The sequence below is a fragment of the Antennarius striatus genome, chromosome 5, assembly GCF_040054535.1.
Source record: "Antennarius striatus isolate MH-2024 chromosome 5, ASM4005453v1, whole genome shotgun sequence".
NCBI lineage: Eukaryota > Metazoa > Chordata > Actinopteri > Lophiiformes > Antennariidae > Antennarius > Antennarius striatus.
Genome location: NC_090780.1, coordinates 21,686,855 through 21,708,837, shown reverse-complemented (window position 1 = coordinate 21,708,837; position 21,983 = coordinate 21,686,855). Strand labels below are relative to the sequence as shown.

The 21,983-nt window shown below is 40.1% G+C and overlaps 1 protein-coding gene across 1 annotated transcript in view; it reads left to right on the top strand.

Moving 5' to 3' along the window:
• itpr1b (inositol 1,4,5-trisphosphate receptor, type 1b) overlaps positions 1–21,983 on the top strand; it is a 70,243-nt gene that overhangs the window by 42,336 nt on the left and 5,924 nt on the right. The window contains exons 45-60 of the mRNA XM_068315183.1: positions 1,047–1,230; positions 2,793–3,049; positions 3,788–3,988; positions 5,999–6,109; positions 6,555–6,650; positions 6,749–6,883; positions 7,268–7,375; positions 7,898–8,090; positions 10,376–10,498; positions 14,404–14,579; positions 15,042–15,206; positions 15,419–15,608; positions 15,849–15,941; positions 16,830–16,978; positions 18,129–18,294; positions 19,654–19,814. Coding sequence (XP_068171284.1) covers positions 1,047–1,230; positions 2,793–3,049; positions 3,788–3,988; positions 5,999–6,109; positions 6,555–6,650; positions 6,749–6,883; positions 7,268–7,375; positions 7,898–8,090; positions 10,376–10,498; positions 14,404–14,579; positions 15,042–15,206; positions 15,419–15,608; positions 15,849–15,941; positions 16,830–16,978; positions 18,129–18,294; positions 19,654–19,814 — 2,508 coding nt within the window. The remainder of the gene's footprint in view (positions 1–1,046; positions 1,231–2,792; positions 3,050–3,787; positions 3,989–5,998; positions 6,110–6,554; positions 6,651–6,748; positions 6,884–7,267; positions 7,376–7,897; positions 8,091–10,375; positions 10,499–14,403; positions 14,580–15,041; positions 15,207–15,418; positions 15,609–15,848; positions 15,942–16,829; positions 16,979–18,128; positions 18,295–19,653; positions 19,815–21,983) is intronic.

Here is a 21,983-nt window from a genome sequence, read left to right as displayed (position 1 = left end):
CCTGAATCTATGCGTTAACTCCTGATCGCTTCAACGTCCCTCCAACACACATACTGTACAGTACGCGAACACACACACACACGACTCTCCCTCCTCTCCCTCACACCACGCGTTGACTTCATGCCACTCCAGCTCTGAAAAGTAGGGCAGGGTTTTCCTTTTCCACTCTGCCTCCGTCCAATGTTCACCCTCAGTGGGCTGATGTAACAGTGTTAGCGCTGAGGCGCTGTGTGCCCTCACTGTAACCACTCAGCTGATTACAGGTCTTATGTAAGGAGGGATTGTCGGCAGGAAAATGGGACAGAACATATGAGCCTGTTGCAGAGAAACAACAGCTATGTGCGTATAAGTCAGCCCTTTGTGTAACTTTGCTATAGGCTGAACATTTCCTTCCCAACCCTATACTTCCTAAACGTCTAACTCATGCTGGATGAACTATTTGCTGTCATATTTTTTTGAACAGACCACAGAAGAAGGATTTAGTGCTGTGCGATCTTTCAAATAAAGCTTTTATTCTGACTTGTGTGGCAAACTCTGTGAAGACGTTTGTCTGTTATGTCATACATGTTGTCACATTTTGGTTTTGCCGCACCGTGCCCTGCACATGCTTGGTGTGTTCTCAGAGGGGTGTAATTGTGTCGGTGTTTGTCATGTAAATCCAGTGTCTTGCCTTTTGTTATGTTTACCACAAAATGTTCAAGAAGCGAACAACAGATGTCAGGTGACCACAGTGAGGCATGACAGCATTTTTTTGGTACTCTGAATGAACACTTATGTGACTGCTTCTAATCATTTGAAAGCTGTTGAAACGTTAAGAGTTAGAGCCAAGTAATTAAACTAATAACCTTGAAGATCTTCTCTGATCAAAGGTAAATGTTACTGGTAAAGTCATGGTGTTCATCACTATCAAACAGGAAAAGGGCATTGAAGTCACCATCTTTAAACAGTATGTATGCAAGACATTTACAAAAATTTGATAGGCTTGAAGAGGTCATAAAATGTGATGGGCATATTCCATTCATTTTCCTGTGTCTGTTTTTCTTCAGCGGTCATTCTATCAGCGTTTAACTGGGGATAACAAGTCGGAAAAATTCTTCAAGGTGTTTTACGAGCGCATGAAGCTGGCTCAGCAGGAGATTAAAGCCACAGTGACGGTGAATACGAGTGACCTGGGCAGCAAGAAGAAGGATGAGGAGCCACCAGACAAAGACACACCGGCACGCAAGAAAGGTGGGGGGGGGGGGCAAACCAAAAAATATTAGAACGTGTTCTTAATGAGATGGTTTCCTGAAGTGGAATTATATGAGGTACTCATCCACAGTCTATGGTCGATAGTAGACCAGAATGTGATGATCGAAATTTCTGGTCCATCACATTTAGTGTTACACATCAAGCCCTCCAGGTTCTTAGTGAACACATGTCTATTCACACCTTAAAGACAGATGACCTGTGGTGACGTGTTTGTGAACACCTTAGTACAGGTTGTTGTCAGGACAGCCGGTCTTCACCAAACCTAACTGGTCGGTTGGGAAACCAAATGTCACCTCACCACTCCTTTGCACAGCACTGTGTAACATTAATAAAACATGGTGGCATTACTTGGAAAGGTAAGTAGCTACCCTTAGTAATAGATCTCGATCCACCATGACTTGTCTGCATGCATGTTAATGGGGATGAACTGCAAGCTCTGTAAGGAGTGGAGATGATACCCACTGGTACGCCGGAGGGCAAAGGCATCTAATGACTGTTTATGTGATTTGTTTTTCATTGAGAGAAGCACTCTGAACGGTCTTGATTGATTTTGGCAGAACATTTTAAACATTCAGGCTGTGAACAAAAAGGCCCATTCAATGAGGCAATAACAACATGTTAACACTCAAAACACCTTGGTTAGTTTATCTGGGGAATATAGTATAATGCACCTGAAATCTGAGCTACAATCGGAGACAGCAAGGACACATTTTGGTTCATAACGGTCGTGTTTGGGAAGGCCTGTTGTAAGAACTTAAGGACCCCTGTGGGAACAGGGGTATTTATGTGTGGGCTGGACCTCACACTGGTCATCTGCTTTAAAGGCATGCATAGGGATGTCTTCACTAAGGGCATGTAGAAATGTGATGTCTCATACTGAATGGATTGTAGTTGGTGGATGGGGTAGAGAAAATATTTAGAGTATTTTATCTGCTTTACTTTTCCACCAGACAGCCTTTTAGAGGGGGAAACACTTTAGGCTAAGCTTCAGAACATTGTCTGTGTTTGAAAAGCTTGTCTGGTTGCTAGGTAAAAAGGACTAAATATTTTTAATGAAGTCTCAGTGTGGAAAAGGTTCCTTATCTCTTAACACAGGCATTATGGTTTTTTCCTAGAGAGTTAACTTTTGCTACTGCCCTCATTCACAAAAGTATACCGCTTATTTTCCTGTCTCAGTTTTCCTGCCATCACACCAACTATGGATACAGCCTTACTTCCAGAATCTATAACCGTCACAATAAGGAAAACATAATAAAATAATCCTAATCTGGAAAGCACACCTCTGTGGTCTTCTGTATAGATCTCATTCAGTCTTACTCGTCATCAAACTCCCAAATGCAGTTATTGATTATTGTAAAGTGAACCCCATCTGCCCAAAGAACAAAATTATACATGAGCTCATTAATAAATCAACTCAATCCAGACAAAAAAGGGGGAAAAAAGGCAAGCAAATTATTAATTAATCATGCACATATTTTTTGTTTCTCTGAAGTAATCTCTGACGGAGGATTTGACCTAACTTGAATTACATGTAATCAAAGATGTGCCGTTGGTCGCCGTGGTGACTGAGGAGGTGAAGGAGCAGCTGTTAGAGGCCTCCGCTGTCACCAGGAAGGCCTTCACAACCTACCGCCGCGAGATCGAAGCTGAGGAGCACCAAGCAGCCGCCGATGGCACCAACGTGCTTCCGGTGGACAAAGGCCAGGAGGAGGGAGAAATGAGTGTCATCATCACCATCATGCAACCAATCTTGAGACTCATGCAGCTGCTCTGTGAGAACCACAATAGAGAACTACAGGTCAGCCATCACGCTCACTTGTTGCATTGTGGCTTTTTTTTCTTTTCTTTTTTTTTAACTCAACAACCGCCCTCACATGCTAACATTTCATGACTTGTGCTCCAAATGTCTTTTACCACATTCACATCTGACTTTAACCATTCAACTTCCTGATGCAGCTGTTTCCATTTCTGGGGTGTCTTGGTCTAGTTTCACTATGAGAAGTGTGTTGTTGTTTGGTAAAGCCAACTGTAGCTACAGAGACGCACACAGAAGACTGCTAGGATTCATTTTATACCTTAAATCAGGTCAGTTTATATAATGAAGTGTGTTGTGTGTTGGACCACTGCGTCTCACCCATCTCGACCCGGCGTCTGTGAAAGATATTGATTTACTGCCAGCCACGAAGCACCGATGATCAATTATTTCATCTTTCTGGTCCTTCCAAAGACATGATGTAATTGTCTGGCTGTTGCATCATAGGAGAAAAGTTAAATGAGTTTCACAATTCCTAACTTGATATATTTATTTTTCATCTCAGAGAAAGAAAGAAAATATGTTTTAGACTCTTTGAGTAGAACTCTTTGAACAATGATTAATCACTGACTTTCTCAAAATCCATTTGGCCAGTTTTGACTTTCTTACTGCTAGTATAAGGTCTGAAATAAAAAAAATACCTAATGCCCAGCGCTGTGGGAATTACATGATTCTGGAAAAAGATATGTCATGCTAATGCATATAATCTCCATCCAACTCCAGAACTTCCTGCGCAATCAGAATAACAAGAACAACTACAACCTGGTATGTGAGACACTTCAGTTCCTGGACTGTATCTGTGGCAGCACCACAGGAGGACTGGGGCTGCTAGGACTCTACATTAATGAGAAGAATGTTGGACTCATCAACCAGACTGTGGAGAGCCTGACTGAGTACTGCCAGGGTCCCTGCCATGAGAACCAGGTGATCCATATAGACACACTACGAGATGTCTTTGCGTTACAGAGCATTTATGGATTTTATTCAAATCATTCAGAGAGCAGAGTGTCTTTACAACATAAAGACAGACAAATAAAGTGCGCCCTTGCGCATTCACGTATCAACGCTCGCAACTTCACCTCATCGCGGGTTTTTGGTAGGCAGTCACGTGATATTGTACGTGCATTCTATTGGCTGACGGCATCCTAGAAGTGCGCTATGTTCCGTGAGTCTTGGACTTCTGTGAGACACAAAAGTGCTTTAAACATTCGTTAGCAGTGTGGGAAAAGGTAATACAGATATAAGCTGGTTTAATATCATGAGGAAGGTTCATAAACGTCTAAATTACCGTAAATAATAAGATAAATAGTTTGTCGTTCTATCGCAGAATTTGCTAATGCCGTGCAGTTCCTGGAATGCAATACCTGCGAAGAACGAGGGCGCACTGTATTTTAAAACTAAAAACATTTGCTCATGTAGAAATTCATTTGCATAGCAAGCAATAATCCAAAAAGGTGGAAGCAAAATCCAATAAGGTGGAAGCAAAATGTAAAAAATACATTTTTTCAAAATATTTTTAATATATAAGCTTGAATATCAAAGAAATTACATTTTTAGTTTTGAGAGCATCAGTTATTTCTGAACTGCAAATTGAACTAAATTTATATTGCCACACTTAAGTTATGCACATGATAAGGTTAGTTTATTGCAAGTATGACACTGGCATGACTAAACCAGCAACTATATGAATGCAGTCACTGTTCGAGCTGCTTTCAGTTCTTCCAGACAGTGCTAGAGTCGATGAAGAATTGCCAGAATAAACAAAGCTCTCTGTTCATATCTACCAAGGCCGTAAAGAGGGAGAGAGCTGGAATTATTTTTAGCCTGTGCATTGGCAATAAATGTGGCTGGAGGCGTTCTTGTGAATTCAATGTGTCAGGAACGCATTGAGGGAACTTCTTCAGATTTGACACAAATGTCCACTTGAAGGTCACTGTGAACTCACAGAACATGTTTTTGGTCATGACTCAAGAATTTGGATTTTATTTATATCCTTCCCCACACACGGTGCCACTCTAGAGTTTGGGCATAACCTTTCCATGACTTTGAATGGTAGTGAAGATATCAAAGCTGTGAAATAAGTAGTAACAAAGTGAAATATTTTAGATAGTATTTGGGTTGCTGACAATCACCTGGAATGGTTTTCCAACAGCATTGAAGATGATCCCAAATATGTTAAAAATTTTTGCCTCCTTTTCCCCTCAAAATGCAGACCAGCTCATCTCAAATCATCTCAACTGGGTTTAGAGCATATCAATTGTGAAGGCCAGATCACATGATGTGACACATCTTCTTGTTAGACTATCTCCTGAAATGTCATTTGTATTTTTGTATCAATGATAGTCCCATTAAAATTGTGTTTTTTTCTGTAGTTCAGTCCCTCAGTGATTTTTTTCGTCCTTTCTCACTGAGTTTCAGTCGTTTGTTGCTGTGGCACAAGAAAAACACAGCAGAATGTTGCTCAAGTTGGACATTGTCATCTCCGATGATAAGCACATTTTTACAGTATTAGTCTGTTCACTTCCTTTAATCCATTTTCATAGTTAAGTGAAATTAAGAGTTCAGTACAAGACTGGTGATAATATAGATTACATATAAAACACTTATTAGGTTGTAGGTTCTAAAAGTCTAAGTACATTTGATCAGAAAAATGGAAAAACCATTCAAGAACACTTTTTAATTTTCTTAAAACTCCTATAAAACTGTTTGACTTGACTGTTCAGTCACTGCGTGATAAATAAATGCAAAAACCTCCAGCAGCAGCAGCAGCAGCAGAAGAGACCAATCTTATGTTCTCTACATTGACTCGTATGGTTTGTACACATCCATGTCCTGTCAATTAAGATTCTGCCCATAGCAGAGTTTCCCAGTAAAACCTCCGTTGTTCCAATGATTTATTTACGTTTATTTACGTCCATTTAATCTCTTTCTCAGAACTGCATTGCCACGCACGAATGTAATGGTATTGACATCATCATCGCACTCATTCTCAATGATATCAACCCCCTTGGCAAGAAGAGAATGGATCTGGTGCTGGAGCTCAAGGTCAGTGATTACTGCTTATTTGGTGGTTTTGAAACATCACTTGAAAACATTTTCACTGTAACACAGCCTGTGTGTGTGTGTGTAAGTGCTCCTATTCCTAGGAAAAACTATTTGCAATTCTAGTAAAGCATAATAAGATGTTTAAAAAAATTAAAAATTGATTTCCTCTGAAATTTATATAATATCTGTCTGTCTATCTGTGGTATGTTGCTCAGAAACTGACAAACATAAGGATGTAAGGGAACAAAAATGTTTATTTACATAGTGACTGTATCAAAAAGTATTTTTTTAACACTTCAACATAAAGTGTTTCATCACACAATAAGGAGCAATAAGAGAAGCTGGATTTCCCAGTCTGGAATGGTAAACACCACCACTGAGAGAAAGCGAACAGGATGTGATTCCTTTTGGTCTGTTTCTGTTCTCGTCTGTCGTCTTTTCACAGAATAACGCATCGAAGCTTCTCCTCGCAATTATGGAGAGTCGCCATGACAGCGAGAACGCTGAGAGGATATTGTACAACATGAGGCCTAAAGAGCTGGTGAGTGCGTGTGTGAATGTGTGCACGCGTGTGTGACACGCCGTGCACGTCATCACTTGGTGTCACTGGATGATTTCTGATAGTTTACACTCTTTCAGGTGGAAGTGATAAAAAAGGCCTACATGCAGGGTGAGATAGAGGTGGAGGAACCTCAGGAGGGTGAGGATGGGGAAGAAGAGCACTCTGCTTCTCCACGAAATGTCGGCCACAATATCTACATCTTGGCGCATCAAGTAAGTCACCAGCTATTTGTAAAAAATTTAGGGAGACAGAATCATCCAGGAATTGGTTTGTGACGTTACACAGTATATAGCCAGAGGATGTATGGCTGTATGTCTGTGTCATTTCCTGTGGCTACTAGAATTATACTGGAGTTCATGCAGTCCACGTGTTGAAGTTTTTACAATAATGAAATGATCAGTCCACATTTTACAGCCTTACGTTATGCAAATGGAGCTTCTTGAATTTCAAGAAAGTATAAATGGCATAAACTTGACCAGTAGTTAAACACCAAAAACATCATCTTGGGATTGCATGAATTGCTCGGTTAAGAATTGTTTACATGATGACAATCCATCACTGGCCTGGTTGACATTGATTTGATGGTGTTTTTTCAGTTAGCTCGTCACAACAAGGAACTGCAGGCTATGTTGAAGCCGGGCGGGACGTATGGAGAGGGCGACGAGGCCCTGGAATTCTATGCCAAACACACAGCTCAGATTGAGGTTGGTTGTTCCATCCAGGTCTGAACCAGTTTGAATCTGCTTGTGTTTTATTTTTAACTTTAACCTTTACTGAGAAACATTTCCACAGTTTCTCTCTCGTCTACCCGACTCAAATGTCTGTTCTTAGTCATACATGGTAACTACGGAGCTTTTGTGACAGGTCCTCGTTTGCAATTGACTTACGGCTTGTGACAGTGTTTTTCTTGGCCTGCTTACAAGCTCATTGCGTACCTTGATAGAATGGCAACTACCTTTGGCATGTTTGCACATTTTTGTGTGCTCTTCTTGAGAAGAAGGAAAGCTGCTTCTTGACAGTGTTCTAAACTGAAGTTGTTGGTTCAGTCTTTAAGTCTCTTTGGAAACAGACCGGCCCTTTTGTTTGTATTACAATTTATAACAACAATCGGTCAGACAGGTTGGATTAATGATTTCTCAATGCTTCAAAGAAGAAAGAAGTCTGTGTGTATTTCTCCACCACAGTGACAGAGTGTGACTGACGACCATCTCTGTGGTTGTGTCTAGATTATTCGTATGGATCGCACCATGGAGCAGATAGTCTTTCCGGTGCCCAACATCTGTGAATTTCTTACCCAAGAATCCAAACTGCGTGTCTACTATACCACAGAGCGGGATGAGCAAGGCAGCAAGATCAATGACTTCTTCCTGCGCTCTGAAGATCTCTTTAATGAGATGAACTGGCAGAAGAAGCTGCGAGGTACTCAAGAGGCTACTGGTAACACAAATACAGTTCCCTGTGCGTCTTTTTCCTCAACTTTTTTGCTGATATTCTTTGTTTAAACACTCCTCTCGCATTCCTCCAGGCCCAATAGGACCTCCCTTCCTTTCCTTTATGAATGGAAACAGATACTGAAGCCTCTTTCACACGCACATTCCCAGTAAATGTCATGTCGATTGGAGTTGTTGACATCATTGTTGCTGCAGAATAAAGATCCCAGCATATTACTCTTCCAGTCTGCCAACTGAAGATCCAATTTCTCCAACTCTTCTTCCACGGCTGTGGTACGATCAGAAGCTGTGACATGCAGTGCAGTAGAGGGCAAAAGGTCCTGCTCAAAAAGCAAATAAAACACCTGTTTCTGATTATTAAAATGCTATAGGACAGGAAACATAACAGGTTGTACTTTTTTTGAAGCTATTTCTGTGTTATTCAACATCTTTGGAACTTGAAATGAAAAACCAATAGGGATTTTAAATAAAGCTCGGAGCAAGACGAGCTGCATGACTTACAGCCATATATTACTTGGCACTCCAGGAAATCTAAATATGACAATACAAACAGAAGTTAAATCGTGCGGGCTGATGTTAGACGGTCACACAGGGCCTGACCCTAAACTTTCTGTTTGTATTGTGCAAACCACAGAATCTTCACATAGCTGCTCACAGGCAAACAGAACAGGAAGAGCCAAAACATTCATTGTAAAATAAGAATGTTTGGGCAATATCATATGGGATAAAAAGATGATACAGACGATAAAACATGCTTGTTATTTGAGTTTAGGACAAGCCTTCTACCACTGTTCCCTGTAATTGACAATATTTGCAATTGTCATTATTGAAACACAACTCTAAAACCATTGTTTGGCCAAATGAATTCATATTCTTTCTCAAAACCATCTGTATCTATTTTATGATTTTAAAGTCTATTAATCTGTGTGAACGGGGCTGCACACTGTTTACCTATAAACCCTGGAGGAATGCAGATGGAGAGAGCATGTGAACTTTTAAAGCACCTTGCCTTATTTAAGCTACCATTTTTGAATGATTTAAGTAAAGATGGCAAAGTAAGACGTGTAAAAAGATGAAACGTAATGTTTTTCAGAAGGGAGAGAACAATGCCAGCTCAGTGAATGTGATGTAATGGATGGTATACCTGTCAGCATGCAAATACAGTAGCTCCATAATACAGGCCAAAATAGTCCCTGTATTCTCTCCACAGACTTCCTGTATTGTATTTGTCCACAAAAATATCGAACATTGTAACTAATAGCAATCATTGATTCACTCTCTCTACCCGTCGATTCGAGTCACACATTTCCTACATCAAACATGGCTTTACTACTTTAAAGGCTGAACATTGAATCCTCTGACGATGTCATCAGGTGCAAATCCTAAAATCTTGGTGAGGATATTATATGTCTTCATTTAAAAGCACCACAGCTATGCACAAATAAATACTATTCTGGATTTCTGTCAACAACCCTTGGTGATTCTCTGTCAGCTTCTGCAGTGAAGTGATGTTTTCATGTTGTAGCCTGTCCCATCATGAGGCCACAAAGCGATGGTGTGTCTATAATGTGATAATCTACTGTATAATGACTCTCTTATATGCAAATTTAACTCAACTTTTAGAAAACACATCGTGCTAAAGGCTTACCATGACTTTAATGACTTTTCTTATTAAAGTCACTACCCACATCCAACTTCTCACATGAAGAAGAAATAACCTTTCCTGATAATGATTTATTGACCTGGTCTGAGAAGTGTATGTGTAGCATCATGTCTAGAAACTAGTTGTATTAAAATAAGCATGACAATTGAAGTTTTTGTCTGATTTCTTCAAAGTGAATTATTTCTATTATATTTTAATGTTTATAACACTATTTAAAACCACACAGACCACTCCTATTAATGTTTTTGATCCCAGTCCGAGTGTGTGTCTCCAATCACCTGAACCATCCCATTTTTACTTCATAACATTTGTCACATGGATAAAGCATGAGCTCAAACACAAAACTGTAGTGTTGTTGAGGAGTCATGAAAAGACTTCTTTCTCTGAGATATTTTATTTCACACCAAACACAGGAGACAAGTTATGTCCGTGGAGGATTTCTGATATAATGGATATCTTCATGTTATCTTTACAATAACCTTAAATATGAGTAGCAAAAACACATTATCTACTTCCTTGAAACGATCAGTAAATTGCCCCCCTGCTTTATGATCACCAGTATTAACCTGCATGAACCCACTGTCTTCCAGCTCAGCCCATCCTGTACTGGTGCTCCAGGAACATGTCCTTCTGGAGCAGCATCTCCTTCAACCTGGCTGTGCTCATGAACCTGCTGGTGGCCTTCTTCTACCCCCTGGAGGGTGTCCGTGGAGGTTGGTGTGCTAAATTTTTATCCGTTGTACCTTTAATACTTGCAGAGCAATACATTTTGTTTGTAATTAAGTTTGTATTCAGTGCCCAATTTGAGATTTTATATTATTGGCTAACACAATGTGTGTGACTTACAATGTAGAATGTTTCATAGGAATTAAGTGGATAATGTGATTTGCCAGAAATGCATGAGGCCGAAATGAAAAATGAAAAGAAGTGGAGTCACGTCTTTTTGTGCCCTACTTAAAACCCTGGAACGACAGTATTCCACCCGTGCGTGTTGCAAATTGAAGATGCAGCTCCATGTTGTGAAGCAAAAATAAACTGCGTAGCTCAGTGCATATGAAAGGAAGTTGACCCCGGCTGCTCCAGACCTGCTGCAGAGATGTTTCCCATGGGACCTTTTCATATTACAAAGCAGTTTGAACTGTTATTCTAATATTTTGAAAGACGGAAGCATTGCGTAGACAAAATATTTTAAAAACCTTTCAAAAGACACTTTTTATCAGTCCACATCCCAAAAGTCTGTTATTTAAATTAAAAATTTAATTTGAACAGAGAGACAAATGCTACCAAAATATTTGTTATATATCGAATAAATATTAAAGAAAATGTTTTCTTACTCCAAAAGGAGCCATGAAGAATTTTAAACTTCCCCTCAAGGGTTGACTGATTTATTGGCAGCTGAAACTGCACACTACATTTAAAAATGGCTGGCAATTGTATGAATTAATGGAAATAAATATAGAACAAACAGAGCCCAACAAAGACACTTGATAGCGTGTGAAATATCTCCATGTGACATTTATAATGTAACTTATGCATTTATTGCCTTTGGCATGTGATCAGAAGATTTATTAATTTTCATAGGTGTGTACAGGATCTTACAAAGCACACTGGTTTTGCAGTTGTGAGGCTGCGCCCAAACCACAGGCGAAAGGGCAGAATGTGAGTTTCACCTCAAGTGATGGTGCAATTAAGTAAAACTGGCTGAGCTGCAGTGCTGTCGTCCTTAGTTAGGTTCGAACCTGTTTTATTGATACTTAACATTGTATCAGATTTTATTCTCACACTGTTTTGGGTTTAAATAAGCTCATTTTTCCACATATGTCACTTCAGGTAATTAGATGTGTGTTTCACTTCATAGATATCTTAATGCTTAATGCTATGCGAGTGGCTGTGTTTTAAATTGAGATTCTATTTAAAGTGACTTAAATCTACCTGATAACAGGGGGATTCACAAAAAAAAGACAGAAAAATGTCAGCTGACAGTTCTGACTTTGATCTGATTCAGTAGACGGAATGCAGCCTTAAATTAAGATGTTAATCAACCTGTCAGACTTCAAGCTATTACGAGCTGTTTTTGTAGGTCACGTCATGTTTATTACACAAACATTCAAAAGGCATTTTCAAATTATCTGTTTCGTACTTATACATCCCGTCGACATTCAAGTTATAATTTCCTACTGTAGAACTCTGTTCTACACTTGTCAGTCATTACCCTAAGTTCACCACTGTTATAAACCTGTCAGTCATTATCCTAAGTTGATCACTTAAGGTTACTGTTCCCACCTTAAATTGATCTAATGATGTAGAATATATTTGCACAAAAGACCAGGCAAACGGCCGCCTTGAGTTGTCAGATCATGGAAGTGCACATACGTTGTAAACATCTTCTTCCGTCTGTCTCACGGAACGCCGACAAAAAAACCAAGTGAAGTTTTTTAGTTGTTTACAAACAGCTTGAAATAATTTCATATTTAAGTGGAAAAGAGTCAAATAAACATGACTAAAAAGAATTATAGGGACAAAAATTTTGGTTTGGACTATTTTATCAGGGTTTACAACATAAAAAGCTTGATGTTATTAACCTCCATGTGGTAGCTGCATATGGGATCTTGCTCACTACACCATATTAACCCCTGGTCAATAATGTGGTCCAAATGTAATATTTTGTAGTAAGAAAAAACTCCACCGTTTTACGTCAGATATATATATTTTTTTGGTCTGTTTTTCCATCGGTTACTCGTTAGATCTGTCTCGGTTCTCCTTTATGGTAATATTTGCAGAGATGTGAAAAGCCACAACCAGGCTTGCATTGTTCCAGTGCAGAATGCCAGAGAGAAAACACACATTGTGATACACATAAACTTTCAATTGTTTGGTCTCGGGTCAAACGGCGAGGTCCCTTTTGTTTGAACTTCCTCACAGCAGTATAGAATAAACAAGAAAGAGTTTGTTAGCTTAGCTTGAGAAGCTCCGTGTGGTTTTCAGTGTCAAAGGTCGCAGTGCTCAGCAGTTCATTCCAGGACACTCATTTCGCTTCAACTGATTTCAACTGAGTTATCAAGTGAAAAAAGTTGCTGAATAGGGAATATTTCATATTGATGGGATGTGTACACACACACACACACACACACACACACACACAAACACACACATACTGGCTATGTCCTCATTCTTCCACACTCTCAGGTCTCTTGTTAATATTCAAGTCAGTTGCTTGCAAACCTTGAATAGACTATACGGGACATGACAAACATTTACAGCAAGTTTGACATTGAGACACTTCTGTAGTTTTAAAGGTATTAAAAGAAAAAAAAATAGGGACTGGAAACATTACCCTTGTAGTGACCTGAGAAAAGAAAAGAGCACAATAAATAACAAAGGCAAAAAAGCATCTGCACATTAATGCTGAGTTTCAAGTCAGATGGCTCTTTGTTAGGGGTCAGGTATGACATGTTTTAGTGCCAGAGCCTCCTCCCAGTAGCAGGCATATCTTGAATGTGAATCAGAGCAAACATCAGAGCTATAGCTCAGACACAGACAAAAGACAGTTCAATGTGGGTTCACACCTCAGGATAATCCGACAGATTTCCGTGGATTCCTCTTTCCCATCACGCCTAAATGTAGTCTGGAAGTGGTCTCAGTATTCTGTTTGTGTGAGGCCTTTTTACAGATCCGATCAGACCGTCAGGGCCGTCCTGATAACTTTCAAATGTGTTTGACCTCCAGACGTTAAATTCTAATTGGATATGTCAGTGCTTTTAGAACAGGGCCCCATTATAACAATAAAAGAGACGACCAAAAGCAGTTGACTGTGCCACCAAGCAGACGGGAAATCCCTTCCCCTTTCCCCCACCATTCTCTCATCTCCTATTGATCTCTTGTTTTATTTCTGTGTAAAGAAATAATGACTACAGCAGCTCAAACATCAGCGAACATCAGATGTAGACTTTGGTGTGGAGGTCCATCTCCCTGTTTTCTAATACCTGTAGAGCGTGTAAGAGAGTTGAAAGGTCTTCACCTATAAGTGGGTGATGCACAAGCTGCTGAGTTTGGGTTGGCTGCCAAGTCCAAGTGCCGAGGTGGCGTGTTACGATGCAATACCCATGACTGTCCCTGATGAATTTAGCTGCAGTGTATTTTTAGCCAACTGGGGTTGTGTAACAAGTACCTGTCATGTGATCTGCCCGTAGAGAGGCGGGAAGAAAGAGGCCTTCACAAGGGAGGGGATGGGATCATAGAGATCTTAAGAGTTGTGGTCTTGGTGAAAAGAAAGCCTGACTGAGGAATTAGAATTAACAATGCGGTGCAGACTTTCTGTTGCGTGATTATCCGGACTTGGCACTCAGTTAGTGCCAGGTGAGTTCATGATAAGAATCAGTTGTTCCATAATGCCCAACAGACACACAAAGGAAAATAATTTATAATTATAAGTTTTTATTTCTGAAGGGAGATTCTGAAAGACATCTGAAATCCAGTGTATGAAAACAGTGAACATGTCTGTTTCAGGTTTCTTGCATTTAGATTGGAAACACATAGATGTGTGTTTAAAGTCATGTTTTTCTCTCAGTTAAGAGAGGCTTGACAATTAACAACAAGTTTTTCTGACCTTCACCCTCAGGAACCCTGGAGCCCCATCTGTCTGCCCTGCTGTGGATGGCCATGCTGGTTTCTCTAGCTATAGTCATCGTCTTGCCTCAGCCTCATGGCATTCGGGCTCTTATTGCATCCACCATACTGCGCCTGATCTTCTCTGTAGGCCTGGAGCCAACGCTGCTCCTGCTCGGGGGCTTTAATGTAAGTGCGCTTGAATGTGTTGATAAAGGTTGATGAGCACACGTTTCATCAGGTTTAGAAAGGTTTCATATCCAAGTACATGGTTGACTGAAATTTGCATCGGCAAAATATGTACCCCCACATGCTAAAATCTAACCAAATACTTGACTTGTTGCTACAGGACAGTGCAGGACTTCCAGTCAAGCATTGTAAAATCAAGCATTCAGCCTGATTGCACATCCAAGTGGATATGTTGACATGTCAGGATAAAAGCTAACGTAGCAATAAAGCTGTTAATGGGAATGTCGTTCAGAGCGTTGAAAGTGGCAGCCAGTGATAAATCATATCCTCTTTATTTTTAATGGTTTAAATTGTAGTTATTTTTAAAAAGTACTATATTTACACGTAAGCCTTCTCTTCTCGCTTTTATCATGACACTGCCGTGGTCTCTCCGTGTAATCTGACGTGTCTGCTGTTCTTCAGTTATGTAATAAGGTCATCTTCCTGATGAGCTTTGTTGGGAACCGTGGAACCTTCACACGTGGTTATAAAGCCATGATCACGGATGTGGAGTTTCTGTACCACCTGCTCTACCTGATAATCTGCAGCCTGGGGGTCTTTGTCCATGTCTTCTTTTACAGCCTGCTAGTATGTGAGCACACGTAAAAAGCATGCACTCTTAACCATAGAATACATATTTATATGCACATAAAAGAAGGTGGAATTAAATGCTGTTTGATTAGTGGACCATTTAATGATCAATAATCTAATTACCCATAGCTTACTCATATTTACACATGGTTCTCTTTTTCTTCCATACTTTCCACACACAATTTTTTGAACCCTTCCTCTTCCTCTAGCTCTTTGATGTCGTTTACCGAGAAGAGACGTTGCTGAACGTCATAAAGAGCGTCACCCGGAATGGCCGCTCCATTGTCCTGACGGCTGTGCTCGCTCTTATTCTGGTCTACCTCTTCTCCATTGTGGGCTATATCTTCTTCAAAGATGACTTTATCTTGGCTGTGGACAGGATACCCAACAAAACATTAGGTACATTAAAACACTGCTAATGCTTCCCAGGGCAAACATAAAGCACTGGCTGTCCATGACCCAGACAGACAGGGTGCACCAGAATGGAATTTTGTTGCATGACACACACACACGCACACACACACCACACACACCACACACACACACACACACACACACACACACACACACACACACACACACATACACTTATAAACACACTAAAAATCATACAAATATCTGTGTTCTTAAACTGAATAGATCGTGGGACCAGTATGGTTGGAGAGTTCTTCTCTGGTGGGGTATGCCAGAAAGAAAATGGGGAGAACTGTTCAGCAGAGGCTGTGATCGAAGGTAAGTTGATAAAAGTCAAAGGTATCGTGAAAATGCATATATATGTGTGTGTGTGTGTGTGTGTGTGTGTGTGTGTGTGTGTGTGTGTGTGTGTGTGTGTGTGTGTGTGTGTGTGTGTGTGTGTGTGTGTGTGTGTGTGTGTGTGTGTGTGTGTGTGTGTGTGTGTGCGTGCGTGTGTGTGTGTGGGTGTGTTTGTGTGCTCTGGCTGGGGAGTGTTTTTGTCTGTGCCCATGTCCCTGTTAGTGATTTAATCACAGGATTAAATGTGGTTTAGGACTTTCAGGGAACTGTGTGAAACATATAGGTTTGGACTTCTTGTGCTACGACAGAGCCCAACGTTTTAAGATAAGGGACTAACTGCCACCAGATAGAAGCAGGTCCATATGACCATCCTGCGATGGTGCAGAGAGCTTCTTAGTGCAAACAAAAGGTTTTTGTGAACCTTGATGGGGAAAGTCCTCCAATCAAAAAAAGACCACGTGTGCAACCTTAAAATTGATCAACCATCTGTGTCAAATCTCCAAAATGCCTGGAGCCTGACCTTCTAAAGACTTTCCTATCCATCATCAGTAGGAACTGTAATTGTGGAGGTCTGGTGACTTGTTGTTGTTTTTTTTGTATATAGATGGAACAGTCCCAATCTTTTTATGGTCTCACAAACCCCAAATGGCCTGACTTCAATAAATATAATAGAGTATGAAATGACAGTTTAATATATATATAACCTTTTTTAAGTTGGATCTATGTTTGGGGTAGCCGTAAGGATTTTTCTTTATCTAATTAGTTTTAAATCCTTCGTTGGCTGTTAATAGTAGTGCAATTTACAAGGCAGATAAATTTTTGTATTGAGCCCATAAAGATTCTAACAGTAGCGGTCTGTCTCTATAGCTTCTCTTGCAGTACAGCCATCAGCGGTGGTCATAGAGGACAAGGAGCGAACGTGTGACTCCTTGCTCATGTGCATTGTCACAGTGTTGAGTCACGGCCTAAGGAGTGGAGGAGGTGTTGGGGACGTTCTCAGGAAGCCGTCCAAAGAGGTACAGAGAACAGGAAAGGAACAAGTGTAAAAAGAAAAAAACACAAATGCTTTATTTTATTGTTTGTGTGTTTCTTTTGTTTTAGTTTCTTTAATGGTAAAATAGATTACCAATCACTTCAAATATAACTGCACAAACCCCTACCACACACACACACACACACACACACACACACACACACACACACACACACACACACACACACACACACACACCGACACAAAATTAAATCAACTTCAATTAAATTAAAGAGGAGAAAGCTAAGATGACCAAGATGTTTATGGAGGACATTAATTTATTGAATTAACCAAAAAGAATAAAATAATGCATTTATGCTTGTAAGATATGTGGTGAGAAGTTACAGGATGTCCAACCAGGCTGCTCTAATCCTGGAGGGTCAAAGAGTTTATATAGATGAGCTTCATTATACTGAAAATACCTAATAAGACATTACTGAATATTATCTAGAATAAAGATAAACTTGTACGTTACTACATGCATTCGATCCACAATGAGCTCTGGACTCATTCATGCTTACAGTATATAACCCCAGCACTGATGTGAATTCCTTGCTTTTGGTTGTCAGACTGTGTTTAACATTTAAGCATAGCTTATGTTTGGTGAGATAAATCCCTTTATACAGACGGGCCAGGATGACGCATTCTTATGTGTTGGGTTGACCCAGCGAACTTTAAAACAAATGGCTCCATGATGACTTGACTCCATGTTTCCTCCTGTAGTTTTAAACAGGATTTTACATCTGATATATTTTGGTTATGAGACTTATCATATCACACCTAAATGTTAGGTTCAGAATAGCAAGCAAAGATTTTGTTCTCAACTTTCAAAATTGCTCAATAGATCCAAGTCTGTATACACGAGAAATGTATATATGTGTAATTTAGAATACATATTACTAATAACTATATACAACTTTGTTAAATTCACCTAAATCGCATCAGCATCTAAAGTAGTGTTCATATTGGTGACATATTATTTTTGGTCCACAATGCACTTTGTGAGCATGCAGCATTAGCATACAATATGTGCAAACGAAATACACACATCGTTCAGTGATAAGGTTTGCTCTCCCTGTGTGTCACCTGTATTTTCTTATTCTTACATGTTTTCTCCTCTTCGGCCTCAACAGGAGCCCCTTTTCGCTGCCAGGGTGATCTACGACCTCCTGTTCTTCTTCATGGTCATCATCATTGTCCTCAACCTTATTTTTGGTGTCATCATTGATACGTTTGCTGACCTGAGGAGTGAGAAGCAGAAGAAAGAAGAAATATTGAAAACCACGTGTTTCATTTGTGGTGAGGAAATTCATTTTCAGCGTTGGTCGACACGGTGATGTTTTCAAATGATTCTTTTAGACCATTTAAAGGTAAATAGTAAAGGGTTCAAAACAAATCCATCAGTCCAGACTACAACTAACTGAACACTCATCATCGACGCCAAGTTCTGTTTCATTTTATTTTTACAGCCATTTTACTTCTGTGACATGTGATGCAATGGTTCTTCAAAATTAGTAGTGATGGGAATAAGACAGGAAGATATTTCCCGAAGAATCCATGACTCACATTCCATTGTTTAATAGCTGCACTCCCTTCATAGAATTGACAAATTGCGTTCCGTTTAAGTCAAAGCTGCAATCGATCGTCCCCACAGTGTCCCCATAGTCTGGAGGTGTGATCAGCAGGTGTGAATACAGGAGACGACCACATCAAACTGGTGGTCTGACCCGAGTCTGCTCTTGTACGAACATGCGACTGCTGTGTTGCAGCGTTGCTCTGTGCAGATATACGCGCACTGTTTTTCTGGGTAGTATAAACAACGATACGCCTCCTCTTCCCAGAATGAACTGTTAGTCATGGCAGGTGCTGCTGTGGAGGAGGAGTGTGTCTTCCTGTTTCCATATGGGTCCTGACCATGTCAGACTGCACACTCATCCATAACCAAACCGTCACTTATTTGCTTTGCATCATATCATTCTTCGGTCAGCTGTGGCCACTCTTACTGCTTTGTCTTGGACTGAGATTATTCCACTTTTTTTTCCTTCAAGGTTAACTCTGAACTGGACATGTGTTTAGATTTTACAGATATTTTCACCTCTTATCTAAGAAGCTCCTTCAGTAGACTGCTGGGGGAGAACAGATATTTACTCTTCTTCTGAAGTCGCCAACCCATTTGTTAAGGTCACAAGTTAACAGTTGAGTCAAACACACTGTTAGGGGGTCGTTTTCTCTCTGAGCACAAAAGTGGCTTGTGTGAGTCATGAAGCCATGTACTGTATGTAAAATTGGAACAACCAAAACAGAAGCGGGGGTCCTCGTCACCCATCCATACTTTGAATCAAGTATAACTGATATATATGAGAAAACAAATCAATTCAACCACACATGAGGGTTAGATCAGCACAACAAACAAATTATTTTTGGAACATCCTTTTTTGGTTTATGTGAACATCCCCTTGTGACCCCATTTCCTCTTGTTTTTTTGGTTGTCTTCACTTAAGGTCACGAGAATCATCATGTCTTAAAATGTACTTCTTCATTCTCCCGAAGAAATAAGAGCACTGTGTGTGTGTGTGTGTGTCTGTGTGTGTGTGTGTGCGTACGTGCGTGCGTGTGTGTGTGTGTTTATGTTTGCTTGCTCTTCCTTTCTGTTTTCAGGTTTGGAGAGAGACAAGTTTGACAATAAGACCGTCACCTTTGAAGAACATATCAAAGTTGAGCACAACATGTGGCACTACCTGTTCTTCATCGTCCTGGTGAAGGTTAAGGACTCCACTGAGTACACCGGCCCGGAGAGCTACGTGGCTGAAATGATCAGGGTACTGATGACTCCTAAAAACACTTTAGTACTTCACTGCCAGGTCTCATGTAGTAAACTAAGAATAATTTCTGGATTATATGTATTTTCTGCAAAGTTTTCAATTCTTGAGGCTCTCCTCAAAAAATACACCTTCTTTACTATTATGGGTGACAATCCAAAGTTGTTTAAGTCAATCCACAGGACTTTAAAGTGCAGTACATTGACTTATACAACTTTGGACAACTATGACCTGTATGAGAATGAGAACCTACACAGATTTATGGGGGGTAATTCATGCGTCTCATCCATGTAGAGGTACTGCACAAAAGGTGCTGTGATTCCAGAAACAAGGCTTATATTGAACAGAATTAATTGTTGTTTTGTTCCGCCATAATTTCCCTTCAGGGATCAGACAAGTATACAAAAAAACATGTAAAAAAAATTAATGACCAGCATTTCTTTTTTCACTCTTTTTTTTTCTTTTTTTACCTGATCTGACCCCAATTACCGGGACTCCCTTATGTAATCCCCGCCTTGACCTTAAATCTCCCCAAAGCATTATCACATCAGTCAGCTTTGTGAATGGAGAATGAACATTAAGACAGTCTACCAAAGGCATAAAATGTGTTAATCCCCTTAAGCAGTCATGCCTTGCTGAAAGCAGACACACACTCTGACACACACCGGTTTCACCTTGCACATTCTTATGGTGGCCACAGAGCAGAGCAAAGCCTTGTTTTATCCTTTTTTTTAGCAGTAACATGATTTTATCTTTAAAAAAAGCGATATTTTTTGTACGTAAAACATGTAGATTTTATTATATACAGTGCTGTGAAAAAAAAGAAGATGCTTTCTACTATTTCTGTTCTTATCTCACACTACACTGTCATATCTTCTAACAATATTTAACATAGGTAACCTACGTAAACACAAAATGCAAGTGTAACGCAGGAGGTTTATCCAGTGCATGATCAGCCAGCACCCAAACACTTGTGACAGCTGGAATACAGTCTCTGGCATCACCGTGATGTGATTTTGGCCCTCTGTTCATCACAAAATTGCTTTAGTGTTGCTAAAGCAATGTTAGCACCAACATCTCTCCACAGCCTTTCATTGGGGTCGGGTCCAAACTTTGACTAGGCCACTGCAAATCTTAACTTTTATTCCTTTACAGTGTTGGACTTAGTCTTATGTTTATAATGACTCTCTTGCTGCGTGATCGTGTTGGGCTTTAACCTCAACCATCAAATTGTAGATGACACTCAGAATTACGAACTGTTTGGAAGGGAGCAGATTTCATGTTTCATGTAATAATACTGTCATCATGGACCTGCAGCAGCAAAGCCTCCCCACGACTCCTTGATGGACATGAAACAGAACATTCAAAATGAGTAAAGTTTTGTGGGTTGAAGCAAAAAAGTACAATAAACTAAGGAGATCTCAACTGGTAGGTTAGCGCTTACCCCAGATAACATCACAGTTGTTTTAACTGGATTAACTGGAAATTCACGATTACAAAAATAAAACTCATAATGAAAATGGAATGGTTGGATTGTTGCATCACAATCGTAGCCTAGTAGCTACCAGAGAGTATTTTTAACTGACAAAGGAAAGCCCCTTCTTATGAAGTGGTGGCTTCCTTGACGCACTTGTGTGCTGCTGTCAGCTTCTGACATAGTTTCTAGGTAGATTTCAATAAGTCCATTCTCCAGCCTGTAGCTTTGATCTGCTCCACTTGATCATGTGAGGAACCACCTCTTGGATTAACCCCCCCATCCTCGCTCCCATTAACCTTCTTCCCGACTGAGCCAAAAACGAGTTTGTCCAGGGTCCAGTTTGAAGGGGAAAGCTGAGCAAAGGGGGGCACATGTGGTGCAAAAGACCCCATTGACCCATCAGCTGACCAAGTGATCCTTTAAGTATCAGCTTCACATTCATGTGTCTGATGCTGAGCCTCCCTATGTCTGAGCTGCTTCACAAAACTTCCCACATCTAAAATATTGAGTAAAAAAAAATCTTCTTTTTTTCCATTTTTGGCAATAAATTTAGTATTTCTGGATTTTTTTGTGTATACAGAGTGAGAGAGAGAGAAACAGAGGAATGGCATTCAGCAGTTATTTATTAAAAAACAAAAGTGTATGCAAAACTACCGTGTGCTCATGGAAATAATCTAATTAGCTGTGTAAAA